A 26,425-nucleotide genomic window follows, 5' to 3' on the forward strand; every position below is an offset into this window, starting at 1 on the left:
TTGTCTTGAGATGTGTGTGTTTGTGGGTAAAAACAGCCTAGTCATTTCCCAGCTCTCGTCTCTGCCTGTGCACAGCCTCGGGCCTGCTGCTGCCGCTTCTCTGCCTGAGCCTCACCGTCTGCAAATGGTGGCAATACCTCCCGCCTCCCTCCTCGCTGGGCGGCTAATGACTGAGTGCAGTCACGGTGCCGGGACGCCTTCGAGATAAAACCGCAGTGTACCCTTGCATTATTATTACAGCTCAATGGCATTTATATTTAAATCGTTACTGTTGCAATAATCACACACCGTTTTGCCAATAAGACACAAAGCTCCTTTAGGAGAACATTCTAAAAGGATAGCATTTGGGGGGCTGGGCAGCAGAGTCTAATTCAGGGCCTTCGCAGTGCGTTTCATGGGTCATGTATTATGTATTTCCAAAGAATAATCGAGGGGTACAGTGTTGCCTGGGGCCGTGGGGACGGAAGATATGGAGTCGGAGTGGCTGGACTAAGCGATTTGGCGTCTGGATCAACAAGTTGCGTTGCACTCGGGTGGGGGCTGTCACCAGCCTTTGACGCTGGTTTTGCGCCTGTGGACTTGACTTTGTGATAATGTGTCATTGGGGCCCAGCGCCTCTGTCAGCTGTCCGGTTAGGGCAGAGATGTGTGGCGGGTGAGCATCTCGGAGGTGACTGATGGCTTTTCCTTTCAGAGCCACACAGAACACACAACCCTGATTGATAGCCAGCGGAATTTGTGCTGCGCGAAGCAGAAGGCTTCATGCAGAGCTTGTTCAGTAGGCACTGCCTTTCCTTAGGCAACCTGACTCTCCAGTCCCTGGGGATGTGCAGGTGATGACTGGAGGCTGTGGTGTGGAGGGGACGTGTGGAAGTGGCTCATTTTGCCGGAAGTCACATCTGGCTTATTGGAATTGGACCAGTTACTACACTTAGAGCAGAAGTCAGCGAATGGAGGCTGGTTGCCATTAGTTTTGAAAACAAGGTGTGTGTGCTGAGCTGTACAGCACAGGGCACATGGACATTCAGTGGGTAGATGCCACCAGAGGCTCCATGAGTGGGCTCTATCCACGGTCGCTGCTGACCACTCCATATGCCCTTGATGCTGTGCAGCCCACGCACCCACCTGCAGCACTCCCTCCTCCAGCGCTTTCTCCTTGGGAGGCTCCAGGATGGGGCCTCCGGGCCTTGCCACCCCTGGTCCCTCTGCCTGTCCTCAGGCCTGGACCGCCCGTGTTCTCCCCTATTCTCATTCCCCACTCGGCTGACATCTCACTTACTGGTGGCTTCACCTCTCTGTGTACTTAGACATCTACCAGTCCTTTTAGTGAGTTTGTGACCCAAAACTATGCCAAATACTTTTCATGTCTTTCTGGGGAAAGGAGGCGTAGTTTCATCAGATTTGGATGGGGGAGAGCTGACCTGCAAGGCTAAGACCTAGTGCTCTCAGATAGTAAAAGTCCAGATCTGCCCCCGAGCTCCACCTCAGTGTCCAGCTGGCTCCTTGGCATCCCCTTGAAGGTACAGGAAGCATGGAGTCTGCCTCAGGGCAGATGCAGCATTGTCCTGCACCAGCTTCTTGCTGTGTTTTTTGTCTCCCTGCAGCTGCAGCTTTTATAGAAAAGTTGTGAAAATGGTACAGCAGTTCCCATAGGCCCTGCTCCCTTTTCCCCGTGTTAACACCTCGCACTAGTTCACTTGTCTCAACTAAGGAGCCCATATTGATACACTGTGGTGACCACTATTCAGATTTCCTTAGTTTTCACTACTTTTCTTCTTCTGTTCCAGGAGTCCTCCTGGGATACCACACGGCATTTAAACATCCTGTCTCCTTAGGCTCCTTTAGACTGTGATAGTTTCTGATGACCTTGAAAGTTTGAGTACTTGCCAGGTATTTTGTAGAACGTCCCTAAATTTGAGTTTGTCATGTTTTTCTTGTAATAAACCGGGGTATGGATTTTTTGGAGGAATAACAAAGAACTAAAAACCCTTCTGATCACATCCTGTCAAGGGCACATGCTGTCCACCTGATGATCACTGTGGTGTTGACCTTGATCACCTGGCTGAGCTATGTCTGTCAGGCTTCTCCACTGTAAGCTACTTTTTTTTATCGCCCCGTCCATCTCTCCTCTGTGGCAAGAAGTCATGACGCACCCACACGGAGGGGTGGGCCATGAAGCTCCATCTCCTTGAGGGCAGAGAGACTCCATAAGTTATTGAGACTCCTCTGTGTGAGAGATTTGTCTCCCCATTTGTTCATTTATTCAATCATTTATATCAGGGACTCAGATATTTATTTTACACTTTGGGTGAGAGTCCAATCTGCATTTTCTGTTTTGTTGCTCAAATTGTTTCAGCTGTGGCCACTGGGCTCCCTTTCAGTTGGCACCTGGGTCCCCCTGACATACCCCATGATTGATTGTGTGTGTGTGTGGAATTTCCCCAGAGCCCCAGTTCCTTTGATTGGAGAATGCACACTGAGATCTGTACGTGTGGTGTGCTCATTGCCAGTTATTTTTTAAAGAAGTTATACATAAGGAAAAACGTTTTTTACATTTACCTTTATTTTTACTATTACCTGTGTTCCTCATTTCTTTCTATAGATCTGTATTTCTACATATCCTATTCCTTCTGCCTGAAGAATTTTCTTCAGCATTTTTTTGTAACGTAGCTTTTGTTTGTCTGAAAAAGAGTTTATTTCACTTTTCTTTGTGACAGATATTTTCACTGAGTGTAGAATTCTGGGTTGACAGTTTTTTCTTTCAGTGTATCAATGTCATTCCATTGTTACCTGTCCTGCATAGTCTCTATAGGAAGTCTGCTGTGATTACTATTTACTATTTTTTTTTCTCCACTTAGAATTTGGTGGAATTGCCTTGGAAGTTAACCAATTTCAATATTAGCATTTATTGACTATTTACTTGTATCGGCACTTTGTTAAGTTTGGTTCTCTGTGTGCATAGTCCTCTTAGCCACCTCGAAGGGGAGATAGTGTTATTTTTCTGTTTATAGGTAAAGAAGCTGAGGTTTGAAGATGTGAACTGATTTGCCTGACGCCACTTAGCCTGGATGTGGCAGAGCCCTGATTGCCTGACTCTAGAGCCTGCATTCTCACCATTGCTCCCAGAGGTCAGACTCCAGGGTCAGATTGAGTGCCTCCCTAGTCTGTTAAAGTGCCGTCACCATAATAGGATGTGCATGGGCATTAGATTCCGGCAGACAGGCCTCAACTCCGTTTATGGCCAGCTGTTCACAGGCTGCATGACTGCACATGTCCTGTGGCCTTGCTGGGTTTGCCTTTTCACCTCCAAATCAGTGAGAGAAGCTGCTTTTTGCTCCGGGTGGGGTTAAGTAGAGTGATGCCTTACAGGTGAACCACATGGCTCTGGGCACTGCAGGTGGCAGGTGGAAGGGGTTGGGTTGCATTCTGCGCAGTGCCTGTCAGTGAATGAATGAGCTGGGTTTTTGCCCAGATTAGAAATCGCATTCACTTCCCAGTTTAAATGAGGTTGGGTTTCGCAGCACACATGCTAGTGTCCCACCCACATTCCTCCCGCTCTGGCTGGCTCCCACAGCAGGACTTATCATTCCAAAGTGTGGCCCTAATAGTGTCATCTTGGAAGGCATTAGGCGGCTTCCCGTAACTTCCTTATTCAGATACAGAGCGCTGCTACAGAGCCCTGACCTATTGTTCCCACTGGACTTTCTCCACTCCCTTACCCCTTCACCTTTGCCTGTGGTTCTGAGAACCTGCCTGTGGTTGTCCTGGCCTTAGGGCCTCTCTTCATTCAGCCTCCTTCTTTGGACTAAAACCCCATTCTCTAAGCCCAGCTGTATTAAAAGCAACAAAACCCCAGAAAACACTTTATCAACCATGAAGCCCTGGGGAAGCATCTGATGTTTTCATCCGGGCATCTGTCCACCTGCCTGTTCCACAAACATGTTCACATGCCTTCCCTGGGCTGAACACCATGCTGGGCCCTGGGCCTGGGTTCCTGCAGTACCCCAAAAACTCCTCATCTGGGAGTGGATTACAGGCCTGGCCTTCATTAGGAGAGATACAGGGCTTTCTGTCAGCCTGTGAGCAGTGTGCCTGTGAAGGGTGTGCCTCTGAGGGGTGGGACCGTGAGGGGTGAGCCCCAGGAGGACCTCTGTAGGGGGAGGGGCATGCAAAGCAGAGGAGAGGCACTGTGAGGCCTGGCAGTGACCACGGGGGTTCTTTCTGGTGAGTGTCAGGGCATGGACGGGGTCCAGACTGGCCAGAGTGGCCTCCGTGCAGAGAGCCTGTGGCCGGGCTGAAGGGCTTGGTTGGGCTGTGGGGACTGAGGGCCCCCGTAGAAGAGCAGTTTTAGTTAGGAGATCAAGGTGGCTGGATGTTTGTATTTTTAAAACTCTGCTTGCTTATTATTCAAGGCCTGAGTCATTGGCTCCCCCTTCCATGAAGCCTTCCTAAATCTCCCCCTCCAGGCAGGACGGGCTTCCCCTCCTTGGAGGCCAGTGTGTGGTGGCCTCTCTTTCCATCCAGCCTCAGTCTGTATGTCTGTGGCACTCCTTAGGGGACTTTGTGTTGGGTGTGACTCCAGGTCTCAGGCTCACACTTTGTCAGGAAAGACCAATCAATGTTGACACAGTTACTCGATCATGACAGTGATACAGTTATTGCAAAGCACAAGGGAGAACAGAGTCGGGTGAGAAGTGCTTCTTCTAGGCAGCGTCCCCCGAGGCGTTCCGTGAGCCCCCAGACTTTCTCACCCTCCCCCCCATGAAAGGCACTAACACTGTGACGTGAGAGCAGGGTGGTGTCACCTGCACCCTGGCACATGGGCTGTGACCAATAAAGGGAAGCTGTCGTAGTAGGTCCTGAGTGCTGCCTTCTCTTGCTATCCGTTCTCACGTGATTGCCTGACAGCAGGCGTCCTGTGTCCTCTGCACCTGCACCAGCCCCGGGTTCTGGCAGAGGGAGGACTTGGGACGCTGAGCCATGGGTTGGAGGAGGGGCAGACCTGCACTAGCCGCACACGGTTCAGCACTCGTGTCTCCATTCTTGCTCCTCTGGGCCAGAGTGAAATGGGCCACCTGCCCGTTAGGGATCTAGTTGGAGAGAACGCTGTGCAGTGTGATACAGTGGTTTCTTGGCATGTTTTTTTGGGCATAAATTAGAATGCTTCTGAGTGTTACACCCGGACGAAATGGAAATGACTGGGCCCAGGGCAGGACCAGCAGGCCTCCTGGGGGTCCAGGGAGGTTTCTGAGCAGCCTCGGCAACGAAGGGGTTATCCTACCGGTTTTGTTGAACCACAAAATGTTATTTATAACCCATGTCAGGAGCAATTAAACTGATTGATGGTTAAGAAAGTTTAATAGTTGAATAATAAGATGAGGTTCTTGACAGCTCTTTTTCTCATTGGAAGCATATTGACGCGTCTAATAGCAGTGTGAGGGATGGGCCTCGGAGCCTGTTGTGTAATTAGGTGCTGCCCATGAGACACTTGGTCTAGTGCCACACGGTGTGCCACTTATAGAAAATTAAAATACCAATTATGATTTTTTGATTTATTGTTGAAGTGGTTTGTTAATTTTGACTCACTCCAAGCAGGGTTAATTAGTACATATTGATATATTTGATTAAAAGTACACTAAGTGGAGTTGAGTAAGAAAGGTCAAACAAAATGAATTATTTTCCAGGCACCGCAGTGGTATCTAGTTCCCATTTCTCTCCTGCTCACGTGACGAGGGGGCTTCACATGGACTGGAGGCGCTTGCTGCGGGGGCAGCTCCTTAGGCACTGGCCCTGCCGAGTGGCACTGGCCCTACAGCGTGGCAGTGGCCTTCAGAGGCCACCTTTGCTTGCTCCCTGCACGGGTGGGGTGGTTGTTGGTAGAATTTATCTTTAGGAAACATTTCTTAAATTTGTGAAGAGCAAACAGATTAAAAAAAAAATTCGTTTTGGAAAGAAGAGATGTTACAAAGTAGGGAACACAAATGACTAATAAACATTAAAAAAACCCCAGCCAGCTTCACAAGTAATGAAAATGCAAATTGAACCAATAATGCAGTTCTATTTTTGTCTATCAAATTAGCAAAGATTAGAAAAGATAATCCTCAGTTCCTTTCAGGTGAGGGAGACTGACACCCTGTCATCTTCTGGAGAGTCAGCCTCCTGGAGAGCCTGGTGCCGATGGGAAGCCTGGTGCCTCCACGTCTCAGATGCTCTCATGTCCAGGTGTGAGCCCCGCACCAGCCCCGTGCCCAGCACACAGGTGGTCCTGGTGTGAGCCCTGCACCAGCCCTGTGCCCAGCACAGAGGTTGTTCTGCCCACACCAGCCCTGTGCCCAGCACAGGGGAAGCTCACACCAGCTGTGGTGCCTTAAACACGATTCCATAAAAAACACTTTTCAGTATGTGACAGTGACCAGGATATAAATAAAAATAATAATAGGACATGAAACTTTATCTGAGGCCTCAGTTCTGGTTTATTAAAATTGTGTGTGTCTGTGTGACTTATGGGCTAACCCCACCCCCCCAATTCAGTGCTGAGGTCTCCCCACTGCACCTCAGAACATGACTGCATTTCGTCCTTACAGAGGTGACTAGGGTGGGCCCTGATCCAGTGTGACTGGTGTCCACATACGAAGAGGAGGTCAGGACATATATACAGAGGGGCCGTGCAAGGACACGGGGAGGCGGCGGCGTCCACACGCCGAGGAGAGGCCCGCAGTGCAGGCGCTTACTCGGCAGACACTCGCTTCTCCACAGTCGTGATCGACCCGGCACTTGCACGGCGGGCTCCACCCGGATGCGCTTTTACCGGTGCTCTCCGCTCTCGCCTGTGCTTTCCCTCTTTTTAAATTCTCATTTATTTATTCATTTATTCATTCATTCATTCATCATTTATTTCATCTTTATTGATTTCAGAGAGAGGAAAGGAGAGGGAGAGATAGAAACATCAGTGATGAGAGAGTCATTGATCGGCTGCCTCCTGCACGCCCCCGACTGGGGATCGAGCCCAGGGCCTGCAACCAGGGCCTGTGCCCTGACCCGGAATCGAACCCTGACCTCCTGGATCCTAGTCCGATGCTGAGCCATGCCCAGCTGGGCTGCTTTCCCTCTTGTCTGCCTTGTTTACCAGAGTCATGCGTGGTTAGAGAGACCACTTCCCTGTCTGTGGAGACGGCTGGACTAACCAGACAGAAGAGGGCCCCTCCTCTTCGGGGGTCAGCCTGGTCCCTCTCCGGTTGAGGGGTTGAAGTCTGCTTCTCGGTGTGGCCTTGGGGAGCATGAGGAAGTCGTCCGCAGTCTGGGAGGGCATCTTGTTCCGCGCAGTGGTGGGGCATGCGGCCAGTGGGAGGGCCTGAGGGGCCTGAGTGGGACCTGTGGCGAGGCTGAGGCCCTTCTCCTCACTTTTTGGATGAGACTGTGATGAGAAGTCCACCCCTGTTCCTCTGTTCTGCTGGTGAGTCCTGGAGCAGGTCCAGCCTGAACCAGGCCCAGAAGGATGCGTGCCAGCTGGGCAGGTTGAGAGGAAGGGGCCAGGAGGCAGGGCAGTCAGCGGGGGCCTCGCTCTGACACCCGCAGGGAACCGCGGAGGCTCTGTGGTCCGGGTCACGTTGGGCGCTCTGTCTTCCAACCAGCTGTCCCTCGTGCAGCCACCAAATGCCAAGCTCTGTGGGACCTGATGAGAGCACCCTGCTCTTCCCCTGCACACGTGACAGTGTAGAGAGAAACAGAGTCGGCGCAGATGAGGCCTGGAGGGTGAGGCTCCGTGGGGAACCCAGAGTGGGGACAGGCAGCCTGCTGAGCTCTGCTGGGCGCGGGGAGGCCACCCTGGGGGAGCCGGGTAGGAGGCTGTGCGGAGGCACTGTCCGGTCCGAAGGGGAGATGTCCTTACTGTGGCCGGAGACCAGTGTGCCTCCCCAGAGAGGGACAGCCATTGAGATGCGGGAAAGCGGCTCCGACCAAGGCCATGGGCAGGCCCTTTTGTAAAGGGGCTCTCCGTGCGGGAGGAGGGTGGATTGGAGGGGGAGACCCAGGACTGCATCTGCCTCCCCCTGACTGTGGGAGACCCCGCGTAGGGCACCCACATTTGCGTGTCGTGGGGGCTGGCCTGCATCCCAGGTTGGGGAAAGTCTGGGCAGGAGGGTGCAGCTCCTAGAGGGAAAAGCCTGGGACAGGAGCTGAGGGGGTGGCACGGTCCTGGTGGCTGCCCCCAGTGAGTGCCGAGGTTGGAGCCCCCCGTTGCAGGGTGCTTGGGGTGGTGGGGGAGGGGAGCCACTGCGAGTTGCCTGTGGCAGGAGAAGTTTGGTCCTTGTCATTTGGGGTCTCTTGTAGGGTCCTGAAGCTGATAGGTCTGGCCAAACCCTGCCGTCTTGCCTAGTGGACAGAGCAAACAGTCCTGGTTTTGTCCTTGATCTGTGGCTTGTCTGCCGACGTCCCATCACTGACTGAGCACCTGCGTTTGGCTGCAGGTTTTCCACCCTGTGACCGACTCGGGAACTGTGAAGGTGGCTAGTCTGTAACCTTGAGTTGGATATTATTTATATTAGAATTAAACATTCTTGCCGCTAATCCAATTTCATCACAACATTAGTTGTTTTTGCTGAGCCAGAGGTTTATGAATTTATGGTCTGGAGTTGTGGCTCCACTCTCACCAAGCAGGACTGTGTTCTCTGTGTGGGATCTAAGAACTCTGTAATTAAGTGCTAGAATCTCCGTCACCCACTGCCAGGTTTCCAGCTTAGATCTCCCGAGTTGGGCGGTGCAGATTAGGCCGCAGAGCGATTCCGGCAGCTTGTAAGGACTGGAGAACACTGGTGATTTCAGTTAAGCTCCTAATTACTCGAAGAGGCTCATTGTGGGGCTTGTGCCTGGAAGTGACTAATGTCCTAACAACTGGAGTCGTCCCTCGCTCCCACCCTCCTGCTCACCAGCAGGTGTCAGCTCAGTTACTGCCGAGGCTGTGTCCCTCGAGGCATGTGTCTTAAGCGTGTGTGGTGGTCAGTGTCCTGGATGCCCTCGAATTCCCAGGCACTGTCACACTGACATCTCCCCATTCTGGTTCTCAGGCTGCTTATCAGCCTCACCACGAGGGACTGAGCTGTGTCAGGCTTTGTACCTGCCAGCACCCCTCTCGCAGCAAGATGTTCCTCCAGCTGGCTGCCTGCTCCTGAGCAGAGGAGCCTTTGGGAGATAGCCCCCTTGGGAGACCAGAGCTTGGGTGGGCTTGCTGTCACGGCTCTTTTCCACGTGATGGGAGGGAACACAAGCCATGTTTTGTGACTGAGGGATTGTTTTTTCATCAGTGAAGTTATACTTTTCTAGATTTGTGTCTGCACAGGGGGATCAGGAAGCGGTGGCTCGTTCCTCCCGTCCCACTGTCAGAGGCCCCGTGACCTGCCCATCTCAGGGTGGCAGTGAAGCCCAGGCAGAGAGCACTGGCTCTGATTTCAGATGTGACCTGGCTGTGCCCTTCCTGGCGCAGTGCCCACTTGCAGGCCTCGTCTGTCAGGTGGGGAACTTGCTCAGTGGGGTTCAGATGAAATGGGCCCAGCACTAGAGGATGCACCGAGGACACAGAGCCGTGGCCTGTCCGTCAGTGGAAGCAGCATTCGTCTTGCCTAGGCAGCTCTCCTGGGTGGGCAGCCCTCACCACCAAAGCGTCCTGGGCTGTGAGCCCGTCAGCCTTTATCCACTGACCTGGTCTGTCTTCTGGACCTGGAAACATGGACCGAAAATTTCAGCTCTTTATTTATCTAAGACAGCTTTTTGTGGCCAGGGCTGCCTTTTCATGCTTGTGTCCCCAGAGTACAGGGCCTGGGCCCTGAAGGGTGGTGTCGTGGAGACTGTGGGCCAGAGGGGCTGGGAGCAGCCCCAACACAGGATGACACCTGACGTTAGTGTTTGATTAATGGAGAAAGTAAGACAGAATATAGTCAAACTTCTGGTGAAACAGGTTGGTTTAAATTCCATTATTTGAAATACATGTTTGGCTGAATGTTGCCTTCAGGGCCCAGTCAGTCCACCTGGCCCGAGCCGGTTGTGTCTAGGACCAAGTCCAGGGGTGCCCTGCATGGTGCTCACCTCCTGCCTCCAGATGGAGTGTGGAACGTCTTCATGGGTGGGTAGGAGAGAGCTAAGTCTAAATCCACAAGGCTGGCAGACAGCACATGAGAGCCCCTGAGAGCCCTGCAGCATCGTTACTCAGGCCCCCACAACATCGTTACTCAGGCTCACCCTGAAGCATTGTTCCTTAGGCCCCCACAACATCATTACTCAGGCTTACCCGGCAGCATTGTTACTCAGGCCCCCACAACATCATTACTCAGGCTCACCCTGCAGCATTGTTCCTTAGGCCCCCACAACATCATTACTCAGGCTTACCCGGCAGCATTGTTCCTTAGGCCCCCACAACATCATTACTTAGGCTCACCCTGCAGCATTGTTACTCAGGCTCACCCGGCAGCATTGTTACTTAGGCCCCCGCAGCATTGTTACTTAGGCTACTAGGAAGACAACACCTCCCACTGAGGCTACCATGCTGGGCCCCCAGGCAGGGCCCTGGCTGCTGAGCACACAGCCTGGGTCTGAGGAATAACCTCACCCCCTCGCCCACACCCTCCCCCATCTTCATATCCCAGTGGCTCTGACACTTTAACATTTATGTTTTCAGTTTTACAGCTGTTTTCCTTGTGAAGATGCTGTGCACATTTGCAAAATAAAGCAAAAGTAAATAAAATAAAATAGGATACACAATTTTTTGGACAGGTATGAGCATTATGCTTGGTGACAGCAATTTTTGTAAGGATCTAAAAATAGTTTGTTCACATGCCTGATAGGCCTTTTCGATTAGGCATCTGTTTTGCATTTTTAAACCTTTAAGTTATGTTTCCTCATTAGGTTTTCATTCTTGAGAAAGGGAACGCTGTGGCCTCATAGCCCAGTCTTTCTCTCAAACTCCTGCCTTCCTGCTCCCTTGGGTCTCTGCTCATCGCATTGAAGGGTGTACCTGCCGTGACTTTGGAACTTCTGACCTTGGGAATAGGTTTTTAGAGGAATTATCACTGAATGCATATGTAAATATCTTAGAAACTGAATTTTAAAATGTTGTGGAGAACTTTCAGACCTCCGTTAGGAATATGTAATAAAGGTTGGTTCTCTCTTATTAGGATGTGCGGTGCGGGAGCAGCAGTCATTTACAATATATTAATTATGCTAATTAATCGGAGAGGATTCAGAATATTAACTATCTGCATCTGATTAGGTATTAAAATTGAGAACCATTAAGTAATGAGGTGGAGGAGACACGAATCATCTCCTTAGAGCAAGAAAAATGGGGCCTGAGAGGTGACAGAAGAGCACAGACCTCGCGTGGCCCGCCCGTGGTATTGCCCGTGTCGCTGTCCCCTGGGTTAACTCTCAGCCTTTCCCGTACCCTGCAGAGGAAGCGGATGTGGACCTTGCCGATGTGTCCCGCGTGCCCGCGGACGTGCTGCGCAATGTGGAGGCCGACACATACTGGTGCATGAGCAAGCTGCTGGACGGCATTCAGGTGAGCAGGGCTGGCGGGCTGGTGCGCACCTGTGGGCCGAGCCGGGGACAGCAGCTTCTGGTCTCAGCGCGGCCATTCCTGCAGCCGGAGCGGAGCACACCCCTCAGGGAAATGGTGTGGGAGTGCGTGTGTGCGTGCAGGTCCCCCCGAAGGATCCACACGCGGAGTGCTCTCTGCTGGGTGCTGGGTGCTGAGCTCCACCCCTGGGGAAGGAGAGGGAAGTGAGGCGAGCGGCCTGTCCAAGGGGTGCTCCCGGGACAGGGTAGACACGTAAGGGCCGCTTGATGAGGAATGAGACCTGTGCTCCTGAGGACTGGTAGGTGGGGCAGAGTGAGGCTTGGAGGAGAGACGGTTAATTTTGCCAGCAGAGCAGGGTCTGGTTGTGAAAGTTCCTGAGGGACCAGTGTCCAGGGTTCATTCTGGTCCCTTGGTTGGTCTTTTGCAAGGATGGCTGCTGCGGGGGGGAGGCCATGTGGTTTGTGCTTGTCCAGGACCCTTTGTCTCGTCAGAGAGGGTGGTTCCTCCTGAACAGAGATGGGACGGGTCGCCCTTGTCACATACCTTTTCCTTTGGAGTCTGGCTTCTGAGCCGTGGACATAGCAGGTGTTTCTGATGCTACCAGCTGGGATGTCTCAGCCCCGCTACTTGATCTGAAACAGTGGCAGTGAGGCCTGTAGGATGCAGTGTGTAGGCTTAGGCCCGAGGTTTCATTGAAAGATGCCAGCCGAGTTCTGTGTAAGGGGTAGGGTTAGGGTTAGGGTTAGCACTCAGATACTGACGAGGATGGGAGCCCTGTGGGTGCTGGGGGAACGGAGCCTGTGCCCCTGGCCGCCTCCTCTGGCCGCCCCCACACCGTGTATGGGACAGTCTGTCCACCAGACAGTGTTTGGCCTGCACGTCAATTCATCATTTTCCTACTTTGTAAATATTTTTATATTTTTAAAAAAGTCTCTCAAAACTTCAGAGTTTTCCGCACTTAGAAAAGGGGTTGAATTATAATGTGAAACATCTTAAACTCCATGTGCCGCTCCTATGGTCATGAGTGATGGAGCTTCTGCCATTTCAGTGCAGGGTCACCCGGCGCCCGTCTGTGGGTAGATTCAGCTGTGCGATGAGATCAATGCCGTGCTTCACTTCTGAGCTCATTGGCTGAGGGGATGGCTTCCTGATGAGGGTGACGCATGGAATGTGCATGCTCTCCTGTGTGCGTGCTCGCGGGTCAGCTGCTCATAGGTGTGCAGTGGGAGAGGGGCGTGCAGCTGCTCGCAGGTGTGCAGTGGGAGAGGGGCGTGCAGCTGCTCGCAGGTGTGCAGTGGGAGAGGTTCATGCAGCTGCTCGCAGGTGTGCGGTGGGAGAGGGGCGTGCAGCTGCTCGCAGGTGTGCGGTGGGAAAGGGGCGTGCAGCTGTTTGCAGGTGTGTGGTGGGAGAGGGACGTGCAGCTGCTCGCAGGTGTGCAGTGGGAGAGGGGCGTGCAGCTGCTCGCAGGTGTGCAGTGGGAGAGGGGCGTGCAGCTGTTTGCAGGTGTGCGGTGGGAGAGGGACGTGCAGCTGTTTGCAGGTATGCGGTGGGAGAGGGACGTGCGGCTGCCCGCAGGTGTGCAGTGGGAGAGGGATGTGCAGCTGCTCGCAGGTGTGCAGTGGGAGAGGTTCATGCACCTGCTCGCAGGTGTGCGGTGGGAGAGGGGCGTGCAGCTGTTTGCAGGTGTGCAGTGGGAGAGGGACGTGCAGCTGCTCGCAGGTGTGCAGTGGGAGAGGGACGTGCAGCTGTTTGCAGGTGTGCAGTGGGAGAGGTTCATGCAGCTGCTCGCAGGTGTGCGGTGGGAGAGGGACGTGCAGCTGTTTGCAGGTGTGCGGTGGGAGAGGGACGTGCGGCTGCCCGCAGGTGTGCGGTGGGAGAGGGACGTGCGGCTGCCCGCAGGTGTGCGGTGGGAGAGGGATGTGCAGCTGCTCGCAGGTGTGCAGTGGGAGAGGTTCATGCACCTGCTCGCAGGTGTGCGGTGGGAGAGGGGCGTGCAGCTGTTTGCAGGTGTGCAGTGGGAGAGGGACGTGCAGCTGCTCGCAGGTGTGCAGTGGGAGAGGGACGTGCAGCTGTTTGCAGGTGTGCAGTGGGAGAGGTTCATGCAGCTGCTCGCAGGTGTGCAGTGGGAGAGGGGTGTGCAGCTGCTCGCAGGTGTGCAGTGGGAGAGGGACGTGCGGCTGCCCGCAGGTGTGCAGTGGGAGAGGTTCATGCACCTGCTTGCAGGTGTGCGGTGGGAGGGGCGTGCAGCTGTTTGCAGGTGTGCAGTGGGAGAGGGACGTGCGGCTGCTCGCAGGTGTGCAGTGGGAGAGGGATGTGCGGCTGCTCGCAGGTGTGCAGTAGGAGAGGGGCGTGCGGCTGTTTGCAGGTGTGCAGTGGGAGAGGGACGTGCGGCTGCTCGCAGGTGTGCAGTGGGAGAGGGGTGTGCAGCTGCTCGCAGGTGTGTAGTGGGAGAGGGACGTGCGGCTGCTCGCAGGTGTGCAGTGGGAGAGGGGTGTGCCACTGCTCGCAGGTGTGCAGTGGGAGAAGGGAAGAGGATTTCATTACCTTTCAGGTGTGTGTGCACATTTTCTTCAATTCTAGGCAACTTTACAAATGCAACGCGATTGGCCTGTTTGGCACTTTGGGTCTTTCACCCATGTTTGGTTTCGTGACATTGCCTGTGGTCATATGGGAGAGAAGGGATGGTGAGGTGAGCACATCTACCTGTGGGCATGTTTCCCCACACAGCTTTGAAACCACATTTTTTAGTGTGACCACCATTTCATAAGGATCACATCTCTGGCCCAGAGTGGCAGATGAAAGTTCTCCAAAATGAAGATTTTGGCTTAAAAGCCCAAATATTGTTAACAAATACCGTCACTTATTTTCCTTGAATCAACAGGCTGACTTTGTTAATTTTTGAGGAAACGTCTTCCGAATTCCCACGTGTTATTAACCAGTTTGCCTTTTAGCACTTCTTTCGAGTACAAAGGACGTTTCTGGAAACGTGTCTATCAGCTCACAGCTCAGACAGCTGCAGCGCGAGCTTTGCTTGAAAATGTTGTGGTTCCTGATGCACTTCTCAGGTTCCGTGTGTGTTTCCCGTTTGCCCTCAGAATGTTGAAAAGATGTCTACTCAGGGGTCAAGAGTTAACCCTCAAGTTAAGAGCTTTTCCTACATCATCAGTTGAAATTGCTTCTTGCCCCGCTGGGAGTGTCTGGGCATTAAGAAAGCAGTTTGGCGGCCCTGCCTTGATTTATGCCGGCGCCAGCATTTTCACTCACCACCACTTGGGTACCACGAGTGCAGGTGCCCACACAGTGACAGAAGCAGATGATGTCTGGCATTACTGTGAAAGCAGTTCTGATGTCACAGGCCACTTGAAAGGGCCTCAGGCACGCAGCTGTTGGTTGGCCACCTGGAGGACCACGGCCCTTGAGGGAGGCTCCCACACAGGCCTGTGGATTTCTCCCGGAAAAGCCCCTGAAGATGAGCTCACCGTAGGGAGAGTACAAAGCCCAGAAGCGTGCGCCGAGCAAACAGTGGTGCTGAGTCGGGAGGAGCGATTCCCTGGGCCCCGAGATGCTCGGGCTGCTGTGAAGGAGCCCGAAGAACTTGCAGGTTTCAGGGGCTTCAGGTAGAGGAGGGTTTATAACGATGGGAAGATGCAGCAGACAGAGCTCGCAGATTTAAAAAGAACCAAATGACTCCTAGCAACTCAACTATAGCTGGCGAAGCTTCGTTTGACACAAGGGAAGAGAGGAGTTAAAGGAGCAAGGACGAAATGAGGAGGCCGCCCGAGAAATAGAAAGGCGGAAGTGGGGTCAGGACGTGAGGGCGGAAAGCGGGTCCAGAAAGAGAAAATGCGCTGGGGAAAACCAGCGTTCATAAACGCCGTGGCCGAGAACATTCCAGCGCCGCCGAAGACACCGTTCCTTACATTCAGGAAACAAGCCTCAAGAAAGAGGAATTAAAATGTCACACAGAGAGGGAAACCACTAAATATGAGAACATCTTGTAGGAAAGGCCAGTGACCTACCAGTAAACCTGAGGTGGACAATTGGGTGGAAAACAGGCCGCTCCAGAAACAGCAGAAGACTTGTGCTGTTCTGAAGGGAAATACTGTTAGGCGAGGCTGGATTTTGTTAAAAGTAGCATTCAGCGATGTGCTATCTATAAGACTCTCACCTCAAACATAAGATTACAAAAAGGCACAAAGGAAAGGTTGGGAGAAAGGCAGCAGATAAATAGGAACCAAAGTAATAGTTATGTAGCTATGTAGCTCTTATGTAGCAAGTAGATAAAATAGATCTGAAGGTAAAAAGCATTGTTTGGGATAAAGAGTATCCCTGCCTAGTGATAAGTGGATACATTTCCCAGGGAAGGTCCAATCCCTAAGTACCTCTGACAACACATCTGTGTGTGTACATAAGTGTAACTTGAGTGTGGGGTGGGAGGTGAGGATCGGGGCAAAAATTACTAGAAGACATTGTCAGTGCCAGACACTATTCTGAGTTCTTTGAACTGTTAACTTGTTTGTATTACCTCAGTTTCCCACCACACATCCGTAAGGTGTATTCCGTCCTGTGACTGGTACGGTGCCAGATTGGAATTCAGACCCACAGGGTCTGGCTCTCCTGCCACTCAGTAACCCATCGGCCACACCGACAGGAGTTGGTAAGATTGTGGATATTATGCCACAGTTAGTGAGCTTAGGCTGGTGCCATCTCTAGACCCACATTCAGCTCAGAGGAGTACTCGTGCTTTCCCAGGGTGCGTGGAACATTTATGAAAACACCTTACCAGCAGTTACTGGGGAGCCACGTGGACGAGGGCATGGCATTCTACGCAGTGGCGCCTCCATGACCTGGCTCACCCAGCTCACTTAGGGAAGGAGCGTGGGCCAGAGCCACTCTGTTTGGGAGATGGTTTTGGTGTAGATCACAGGAGCCCCGCTCTCTTTACAAAGGACTGTCCTCCAGCAGGGTATAGGTGTTGGGGCCTCAGGAGAGCAGGTGTCCAGTTCGGCTCTCTGCAGGGCCTCCTGGGGGGGGGCAAAGCAGCGTCCAGTCCGAGTTCCAGGCAGGCGAGGTCTCCTGAGGCTTCAGAGGGTTATTGCTGCTTCCACAGTCTTTTCATTTCATTGAGAACACGGTGGCAGAGTCGTTGGGGAGTGACTGCTCTGGAATTATGGTTGTAGCTGCATATCGGTCCACCCTGAAGTCACACTGCTGCTCTCAGACTCCATCACCTAAGAGGACAGCCTCTGAGCAGGAAAGGACCTCCGCCTTTATAATTAGTCATTACGTTTCCTTTCCTGGGGCCAGCATTATTCAAGTCTGAGAACTGGTTGGGGTGGGAGTGATGGGAATGTTGGGGAAAGGGACTGTGTGATCTCGGAACTTGTCGGAAGGGCCTGAAGTGTGGTGGTGCAGCCAGTCAGTGACTTGGTGGGAGGAAGGCTGGGACGACAGGCCTGTAATAGGGCTGGGGTGGGCATGGGGGGCATCCCTCAAATACAGCTGTGTGCATTAGCTACTGCAGATAGTGCCAGCAGGGAGAAAGGGGACAGCCCTGTCACAGGACACCAGAGCCTGTTCAGGGAGTCCTTGCAGAAGTTTATGCTCCAGAAAGGCAAGTGTAGATGGCTCAGGATCCTCAGGAAAAGCTGAGACGGCCAGAACCTGGGACCAGCCCAGGACATTATCTCAGCTCAGAGGAAAGGGAGCGCCAGGGCCTGCTCTGGTGCTTGGAGGGTGGCAGAGAGCGAGCTCGTCCGTCCTGTTTGGCTCTCGGTTAGCGCAGCCCAGCATGGCGGGGAGGCAAGCGGTGGCCTGGCACCCGGTGTGGGTGGGAGGGGTCGGCGGCGGCCTGGGGCCCGGTGTGGGTGGGAGGGGTCGGCGGCGGCCGGGCGCCCGGTGTGGGTGGGAGGGGTCGGCGGCGGCCTGGGGCCCGGTGTGGGTGGGAGGGGTCGGCGGCGGCCGGGCGCCCGGTGTGGGTGGGAGGGGTCGGCGGCGGCCTGGGGCCCGGTGTGGGTGGGAGGGGTCGGCGGCGGCCGGGCGCCCGGTGTGGGTGGGAGGGGTCGGCGGCGGCGGCGCCCGGCTGGGCGGGGAGAGAGGGTGGGTGAGGCAGGTGCGCTCCGCCCCGCGGCTGAGTCACGCTCTGGGGAAGCGCCTGTGAGCTGCGACTTGGAGCCCCGGTCGATACATTGAACACTCCTGGAAACATTGTCCGAAGGTTTGTTAAACAGGCGGGAACGTGTCAGGTACAGGCTGCAGCGGAAGAGTCGTTAAGGATGAGTCACTGAGCAGCGACTTAGAAATGAAAATTGAAAAAACAATTTACAGTGGCCCTGAGAAACGTAAAATCCATGCTGTTACCCCAGCGAACAGCTCATTCCTTTTAATGACCAAGCAGCACGCCTCTCTGTGACGATGTCCCCGTTGGCTGGGGGAGCCCAGGCCGCCCGGGGCCGTGGCTGTGTGGATGCAGTTTCTGTGATGCTCACGGAGCCTGTTCTTGCTGGCGTGTGATTCATTGTTCTTGGGTCAGTACCCGGAGTGGACTTGCGGGGTCATGCCGTGGGAGCCCATGCTGCTTTCATGACAAACAGCCAGACCTTCCCGCAGGTGGCTTGTGCTGTTTATTTTGCGCACCCGTCAACACTGCATCAGGTCTGGCATTTTTCTTTATGCTGGGCAGCAGTCCTTTGTTGAGATACATATTTTTTGAGAATATTTTCCCCAAGTTTGTGGCTTGTCAGTTCTTTTTTTTTTTTTTTAAACCAGTGTTTTCTGAAGAGCAGAACATTTTAATTTTGATGACATGTACCCTTACCATTCTGTTTCCTCTGTGTCCCAACTAAAAACCCGTTGTTTACTGCCAGGGTGCCAGGGTCTTCTCTTGTGTTTTCCTTCTAGGAACTTTGTAACTTTAGTTCTTACTTTGGTCTGTAATTCAATTTGACTTGAATTTTTCCATACAGTATAAGGAAGGACCCCGGTTCATCTCTCAAAAGTAGATTTCCTAGGTTTACACAGCGCTGCGTGTTGGAAACAGCTCTGTTTCCAGATTAGATTGCTTTGGTACCGTTTCTGAAAATTAGTGCGATGCTCGCTGTTAGCTTTCTGCAGGTGCCCTTCCTCAGTGGTGGTTGACAGGCGTGCCGCAGGCGGAGCCTGGGTTATCTGCCAGGCCCTCGCCCTGAGGTGTGAGGGCGCAGGGTGGGGTACGAGGCTGGGCTCCGAGGCTGTGGGGAGAAAGGCAGGAAGATGGTCGGCTGCGACCTGAACAGCTGAGTTAGTATGTTTGCCTCCTGTCGATACGCTCACTCTGCTCGTGGTGAAGGACGTTGATTCACTTGGATGGTTCCGGCCACCTGTATTCCTGAGCTGAGCCCACCTGGCCTGAAATCTTAGCCTTTCTACATAGCTCTAGATCCTCCCTGGTGGTAAGGTGCCCAAGGATTTCCACGTCCCTGTGAGGAACACCGGCTTCCAGCTTCCCTCCTTGTCTGCTTCTGTTTTGGATTTAGGAAGACGGTGGCCTCAGGAGGTGCTCCTGTAACTCCTGAAAGTGTTTGAAGATCGGTACTGTTTCTTCCGTAAACCTTTGATAGGATCCAACAGTGCAGCCATCCTGGCCCGGAACTTTCTCGGTGGAAACTTTAACTTTGGATTCAGTTTCTGCCCTGGGTGGGGCTCCAGAGTTTCTGTCTCTTCCCTTGTCAGTTTTCATACTGTGTGTCTTTTACAGAATTTTGCCGTTTTAAACAAGTTGTATAATTTATTGACATGTTGTGTAAAATGTTTCCTGATTCTCCTCGTGTCTGTGGGAACTGTACTGATGCCTCTGACCCTAATACTGGGAATTAGATTTGTTGATCCCTGGTCTGAAGGCTGCCATGAGACCCGTCGTGGGGACTGTTTCTGTGTCTGCTTTGCTGAGGCAGTTTCCCTGTGTCAGTCAGGTCCCCTCGGGCGAGAGGTCATCCTGTCCTCCCTGCCCTCACTGATTGTCGGTCTGCTTTTCCCAGAGCTGCTGAGTGGGGCCTTTGAAATTCCACCTCTAATGGTTGACCTGTCTCTTAGTTGTCAGGTTTGCTTCCCGTAATTTCACCCTCATTTATTAGGTACATGCACAGGTAGGATTATTACGTTTCCTCGATGAACTTCTGTGTCTGTTGGGGACCCATGAGTACCCTCAGGTCGGTGCCCCAGGACTCAGTGTTAGTTGTGCTCGTGGCCATGATTTCTTTCAGGGCAGGGTGCGCAGCAGAACCAGCTGAGGGAAAAGGCTCAGGGACAGGTGCAGGCATCCACCAGTCCTTTCCCGCGGGGGTCGCACCGGCCCCCGAGCCTTGCCGGGCAGGTGCCTCCTCAGAGAGGCTGTGCAGGGACTGCAGCTCCCCTCACCCCTTCTCACCCAGCCTCTGGCTGCAGTGCCCTTGGTGTACCCTTTATTGACTGTCCTGGTCCCTGACCAGGGCTGCCCATGGCCTGGTCTCACCTAGCTGACCTGGGTGCCCATCCCCCTGGGCAGTGCCCTGAACCCATCTAATCCCCTGGGTGGGAGCGGTCTGCAGGATGGTCCTCTCGGCACCCCCATGTGAGAACAGCAGGCCACAGGAGTCAGTCTTTGGGGTTCTTTCAAAACACGGATCCTTTATTTCTTTCATTTATTTTTCGGGCTCTCCGGTGTCATTCTTTTATTTTCTTATTGTTTGAATTTCCAAGAGAGCCCATCTTTTTTACCTGGGTTTTCAACAGATTGAGAAATAAGTAGTGGCAGATGGAGACCAAAGAATAGCTCTGATTTCTTCTTAAATGAGAAGCTTGGAATCCCATCTTAGTGTGAGAGCCAAACACTCTGGCCAGCAGTCCCGCGATGATGTGAGCTCATCCCCCCATCACAGCCAGTGCGGGCCAGGAGGCCGTCTCATGTGCAACAGAGCCTTCTGGGGGAGCAGCCTTAGGGGGTGCACAGCTTTCCGGGGGAGCTGCCAGTCAGAAGTGGGAGGAGGGCTGAATCTCCGAGGCTGTTTGTTCTCCCCGGTTCAGCAGTTCACGTGTCCTTTTGGGGTGAATATTCTGGGGCTAGAGAAAGTGCAGGAGTGGCACCAAGTCCCCCCCACTTGGAAGCAGACCCCAGGTTTGGGGGTGTTGCCTCCTCCCTCCTCCCACTGGTTGTGGTTCCTACTTGGTCCCTGGTCAGCAGGGCTGAACGTGGCCTTTCTTGGACAGGATGGGGAGGGGGACCCAGAGTCCTAGGACAGGCCACCTCAGTGAGACCCCTGCTGCTTTGAGTGTCACCTGGGACCACTGGGGTGGGGGTTTCTCTGAAATTCGTCAGAACCGAACATTAGACGCCTCCCAAGGCCTCCACCTGAGGCTGTGGGATCACTCCCTAGTTTACCCCTCCTTGTTATATCCGTGTCCAACCTGGCTCCTCGTAGGTCCCCACGAGGTCAAACGTGTTAAACTCCCAGCAACACAGAACATGTTTGAATATAAATCTCCTCTGCTACCTAATTTCCAGAGGGAAGTTAAGTTTTCAAGGCCAACTGTCAGTTCAAGTCCAAAACCAAACTTCCCTTCCGTTAAAGTTCAAATACATTAATGCTCACAGTGTGTCCTTAACTTGTGCAGAGCGGCAGGGAGAGCGAGTCCGCCTTCCCTCGCCCCACCCTGACACGGTTCCCCGTGGCCCCCTCTCCCAGGAGGCCCGGGTTACCCTGGGCGCTGGAGTGACCCAGGAGATGCCCCCTTTTGTCAGTTGGTAGTAACCTTACTTCCTTTCCCAGGTCCTGGGGGTGGGCCGAGGATACTGGGGTTAGTATTCTGCCTCTGTAATTACCAGCGAGTGTGAGTCTATCCTGCGTGAGTCCAGCTGGAACTCTCGTTCTGAAAATGCCCCGAGCTCTGGCCGAGGCACCCGTGGGCCGTGGTGTTGGGAAGGCCGGGGCCGGACGAGGGGTCCCAGCTGTCCTCAGGCCGCGCTGGGCTCCCGGTGATGACAGTACTAGTCGTAGGGCCACTGTTCCTGAGTACCCACTGCACCTGGGACCTCCTTACACAGCCGCTGACCTGCTTCCAAGCCCAGAGTGGCCCTAGAGGGCAGCACTGTTGTTTGCACATACAGATGACGCAGTGGAAGCCGAGGTCACATGGCTCCCCAGTGACAGCCTGGCTCCATGCCAGGACGCCGGACCTAGGAGGCCCCTTGCTGCCTGAACGGGTTTTCCTGCTTAGTCTGTGAACGTCTCCGCCTGAGCTCACTGGGAGTGGTCACGCGGCCACTCTCCCTGTGCAGTGACCATGTCGCTGGCCTCGGGTTGTGACATGGTCTGGCACTGCCGGCACCGGGCACGGTTGCCATTCCACATGGCCATGCTGAGTGCCGACTCCTTCTGAAGACACTCCCCCCAAGTGAGCGACACCTGCCAGTGCCTGTTGGTTTCTTGTCAGTGTAAATGTCTTATAGTCTACCTAGAAATGTTCGTTAAGTGTTCCTGAGATGGGCTTGCTGGCCTCTGACCTCAGGGAGGTTGCGTCTGCCCTTCTCGGAGTCAGGCTCGCCGGCACTGTGAGTCCGCGCACCTGCGTCCCCCTGCCTCTCCCTCTGGAACGTGGCTTCATCGCTGGGCGTGTGCACTCACTGTTACTCTCTCGCAGGACAACTACACCTTTGCCCAGCCTGGGATCCAGATGAAAGTGAGAATGTTGGAAGAGCTCGTGAGCCGGATCGATGGTAAGCCAGCTCCTTGGGTGCCTCCTCTGTGGGTGTGTGAGCAAGCGGGCAGGTGGGAGACTGGGTGGGACCCGGCCGCCCTGCAGGGTGATGGGATACTCCTCCCCAGCCTGGCCCCTGGCTGGCTCAGGGCAGACTGCATCCCAGAGGCCACCTCCGGGACAGCAGTGCCCCAGTCCCTGTGAGGGCTGGAGTCCGGATGCAGTCCCTGTGCAGGAAGTCCTGGGTGGCGGTGTGCGTCTTCCCGGCCATCCTTGGGCAAACTGCTCCCATCTGTGCCTCATCCTGCCGCCGGGATGCTGGTGTGATTTCTCTATGGAATCCAGTTAATTACAGGCCTGGAAATAACATCTCTCGCATTATGGAGAAACGGGAGCCTGTGCTCAACCGGTTTAGACTACGCTTCATGTTTAAGTGGGGCTTTGGAATGCTTTTACCTTCGTCCTCAAAATCACCCCTGCGATGTGCTGCTGTGATACTGCAGGGGCAGAGCTCAATTACGTGACAGTGCAGGGCGATGCTGGCCGTTCCAGTCACGTCCTCCTGGTGGTCTGTTAAATTAGCGAACAGCACTAACAACGTGATGCGAAGCGGGACCAGGCGTGGGCCTGTGACCTGACCGGCCAGTTACGAGGTCTGGCAGAGGGAAGTGGTTGCTCATGAAGAGCCTGCGCGAGCGTGGGGACGGTTTCACTGAACGTACAGAAATGGTGCTTTGCTAAAACGTGCCCGTGGGTCTGCCTCCCAGCACAGCCTCCGGGTGCTCATGCGCAGGTCCCCGACCTCTCCCATGCACCTTCCCCAGCAGGCAGCCCAGCAGGGGTGGTCCTCTCAGGGCAGGCTCTGGGTCTGGGGAACAGTGATGGACGTAACCAGATGGGCATACAAATCATAACCTCCGCTCTGCTCGCTGGTGGAGTCTGGGTTCAGCTGTGCATCTGCTGGTTGCTGCGCAGTCTCCACCCTGGTTTCACACCGGTCCCTGGTAATACTTTATTCCGCTCAGTGTGTTTGGTTGCTTTTCAGCTCTTCTATTCAGAACACTGTCCTTTGCTTACGTGACTGCATTTATGGACATTTAGTGTTTGTTTCACAGAGAGATCTTTCTTTGATCTGTTGGATTTTCCCTGACCAGCAGTTTTAAACTTTTCCTGTTTCATTTAGTTCTTTGAAATAGGATTTGCTGTGGATGTGAGTTGCAGGTCTTCAGTGGATCCTCCTTTCCTCTTGTCCCTGGAGGGCGAGTTTCATGTTTGCGTGGGGGGTAGGGAGCTGTGGTGGGTGCCGCGTGTCCCTGGGCTGCAGCTGGGGGTCCTTGAGCTGCTTCGCTCCAGTGTGATGGTTTACAGCGGAGCCCGCGCACCAGGAGCCTCAGGAAAGCCAGAGCCCATCACGAGGCCCCGCTCAGCCGTGTGGGCCTGGCTGGGGCTGCAGGGCCCTGGCTGGCACTGGCTCCTGGACAGGCTCCTCTCTCTGGCCCCGGGGATGCCTGTTAGCATAGATGGCACTGACCGAGCCCAGGAGGCCAGGGGTGGCGGTAGCTGAGATTCTACACTCCCCGCTTACGGGAAGTTTACGGGGAACAGCCCCTCTGTGAGCACGGTGGCCGTGCATCCCCTTTCCTGTGTTTTCAGATTCAGGTTCAGTTGATTTTAATGAAATCTCTGAACGCCGCCTTGACTGCATTGCAAAGTTACCATCGACTTACTCTCTCAAAATGGGATTCAGTTACAGCTGGTAGACTAGGCTCAGCTTTGTCATCACCGAGCGGAATGTGTTATCACTGCTGTGAGGTGAGCAGTGAGAGCGCAGAGTCCACGTGCGGCCGTGAGAAAAGCAAGCTCCCCCGCCACGTGTCCTCATCAGGCCCTGCCATGGCCGATGCCAGCATCAGCGTGAGAGCCGTATCTCCTGTGACACACACACCTGGTGGCTGGCAAAGCGCGTGGACGGCGTGGCGCCGGGCGTGCAGTGCGGCGAGGCCTCTGTGCTGCGGGGCTGCGGTTTTGTGCCGCCTCCCTCGTCTCAGGCCAGGCCGTGTCCCCAGGCCCTGTGCCCGGGGCCTTCCCGGTCCGATCGTGGTTCGAGTCGCTGTGCCTCACAGAGCCTGACTGAGCCACTCGGACAGCTAACTCTCCTTGTGTTTCACCCTTCGACCCCGTGGTCGCTCGAGAGGTGTTTTCTGAGCACCTGCGTTCCAAGGCTCCCGCAGTGGTGGCGGCTTTGAGTGGCTTCTGTGCATTTTGAAGGTAACTCTCCCCGTTCCCACAGCGGTGTTGGGATTTGGGCAGCTGTGTGTGCTGTTCCGGTGTCTAGCTGGTTACTGTCCCCGTGGGTTCCTCCCTGGTTCCGTTTGCCTGAAACTCCCGTCGCCCGCCTGCTGCCCTGTGACCCCTGGAAGGGGTAGTCTGAGTGTGGGAAAGCTCGGTAATCCGCGCAGTGCACCCCTGCCGCTGCGTCACGTGTAAAGGTGACGGAAATGCCGCCGCGCCAGCATGAAGGACAAGCTGGGGTGGGCTGGGTGAGGGCGATCCTGCAGGGACTCCTGGGAACTCGGAGGATGGTCTCCTGGGAACTCAGAGTGACCCCCCCCCGACCGAGCCGGCCCTCCTCACTGACTGTGTCCCAGGTTACTGGCGTCTCCCACTCAGGGCCGTCGTGTGGGCTGGAGGCCGTGCTCTCCGTGGCAGAGTGGGACCTGCAGGGACAGTCTGCACATTTGTTCCCTACTCCAGGGGCCTGCCCAATGCTCTGAGCACCCGCCTCCATGGTGGGACTTGGGCTCACAGGCCTGGTTGGAGGCTCACCCGCCTGCAGCTGTCACCCGAGTCCTGTCATGCTCAACCGTCCCCACCCTGGCCCCGCCTGCAGAACCCATTGTCCGGGGCCTCCCCAATGCCATCTCGGGACCTCAGGGTCAGGCCTGTCACCCCTCCCCGCCGTCAGCAATGACAGTGGTCTGTTGGAAGCATGTGGCTGCCACCTTGTCACTGGGATCCCTCCCTGACCCTCTCCTGCTTCCCTGCTCTGTCTCTTTCTGGGCCTTGCATCCTCCCCAACCCCGTGGTTTCCTGCCCAGTTTAAGCTTGCTTTTAGCTTTCCCCCTCTGAGCAGGTAGAGGGGTTTATTTTCCAAAAACCGAGGCATACTTCTCTCCCCTCATGCGGGCTGGAGGGTCCCAAGAGGGTCGTGGGCTTTTGGCCTCTGTGGAGGGCCTCACTGACATCCTCTCGGGACGGGTCAGTCGGGTCGTGAGTTAGGATGTCACGCGATGCGCCTGGTGGGATTCTGAGTGCGGAGAATGGTTTGTGCTGGCGGACGGGTCATTAACCGTCGCTGCGGAAGCTCTGTCTATGGCCCAGGGAGGCCTCGTGCTCAGTGTGGCCAAGCCTGCAGGGCCGTGGCACCTACGGGAGGTGCGGGCGGGAGAGCTCTGTCTGTGTGCCTTTGGCACTGTCCCTGCCGCACCCCCTCAGAGACACTGCAGACCACTCTGCCGCTCTAGGGCACCTGCTCACGCAGGAGGTGGTGAGGGCTGTCCCATGTGATGAAACACAGGCAGGTGAGCCCTGAGCTCATGATGGAGAGGTTTTCTCCTTAACCAGGATATCTTTGTGACCCTCTTTCCCGAGATTGATGTTCCGAGTTTATTGCCACGTTGAGACTTCTTAATTAAACTGTAAGTGGAGATTCCACATACAGCGATTCTCCTTGACCTTAAGAAGGAAACGTTGTCTTGGTTTTGAGTGTAGGCCATCAAATCTGGCTTTGAAATGATTCCCCAAAGTCGTTTTTATTCTTGGCCGTGAGCTGCTAGGGGGATGTGAGTGATTTTATCTCTCTTACCATAAAGAGCCAATGTCCCTCTCAAATCCGGGTGGGGTGGCCTCGGCCGCTAGTCGTCTCCCTGCCGGGCTGGCTGGAGGACAGCCTATTGCTGTGGAGGCCACTTGCCTTTCCATGCCAGCGAGCCATGCCCTCCGTAAACGCCACGGGCACTTCCTGCCTTTACAGAGGTGGCAGCGATGGCCCTTTCGTTCCTCTACACTTGGGGCTGTGGGTCCCTGGTGGGCCCGGCCTTCAGGGTGCTTTCCCATGCTTCTCCGACCATGGCATGGGGACAGTGCATGTCCA

General features: G+C 54.5%; 1 protein-coding gene across 1 annotated transcript in view; it reads left to right on the forward strand.

The window, feature by feature from the left end:
- TBC1D22A (TBC1 domain family member 22A) overlaps positions 1–26,425 on the forward strand; it is a 147,576-nt gene that overhangs the window by 75,741 nt on the left and 45,410 nt on the right. Inside the window, exons 9-10 of the mRNA XM_087814029.1 lie at positions 11,435–11,544; positions 22,216–22,291. Of these exons, the coding sequence (XP_087670155.1) occupies positions 11,435–11,544; positions 22,216–22,291 (186 nt within the window). The remainder of the gene's footprint in view (positions 1–11,434; positions 11,545–22,215; positions 22,292–26,425) is intronic.

This window comes from Miniopterus natalensis, chromosome 2 (genome assembly GCF_054644295.1).
Source record: "Miniopterus natalensis isolate mMinNat1 chromosome 2, mMinNat1.hap1, whole genome shotgun sequence".
Classification (NCBI taxonomy): Eukaryota; Metazoa; Chordata; class Mammalia; order Chiroptera; family Miniopteridae; genus Miniopterus; species Miniopterus natalensis.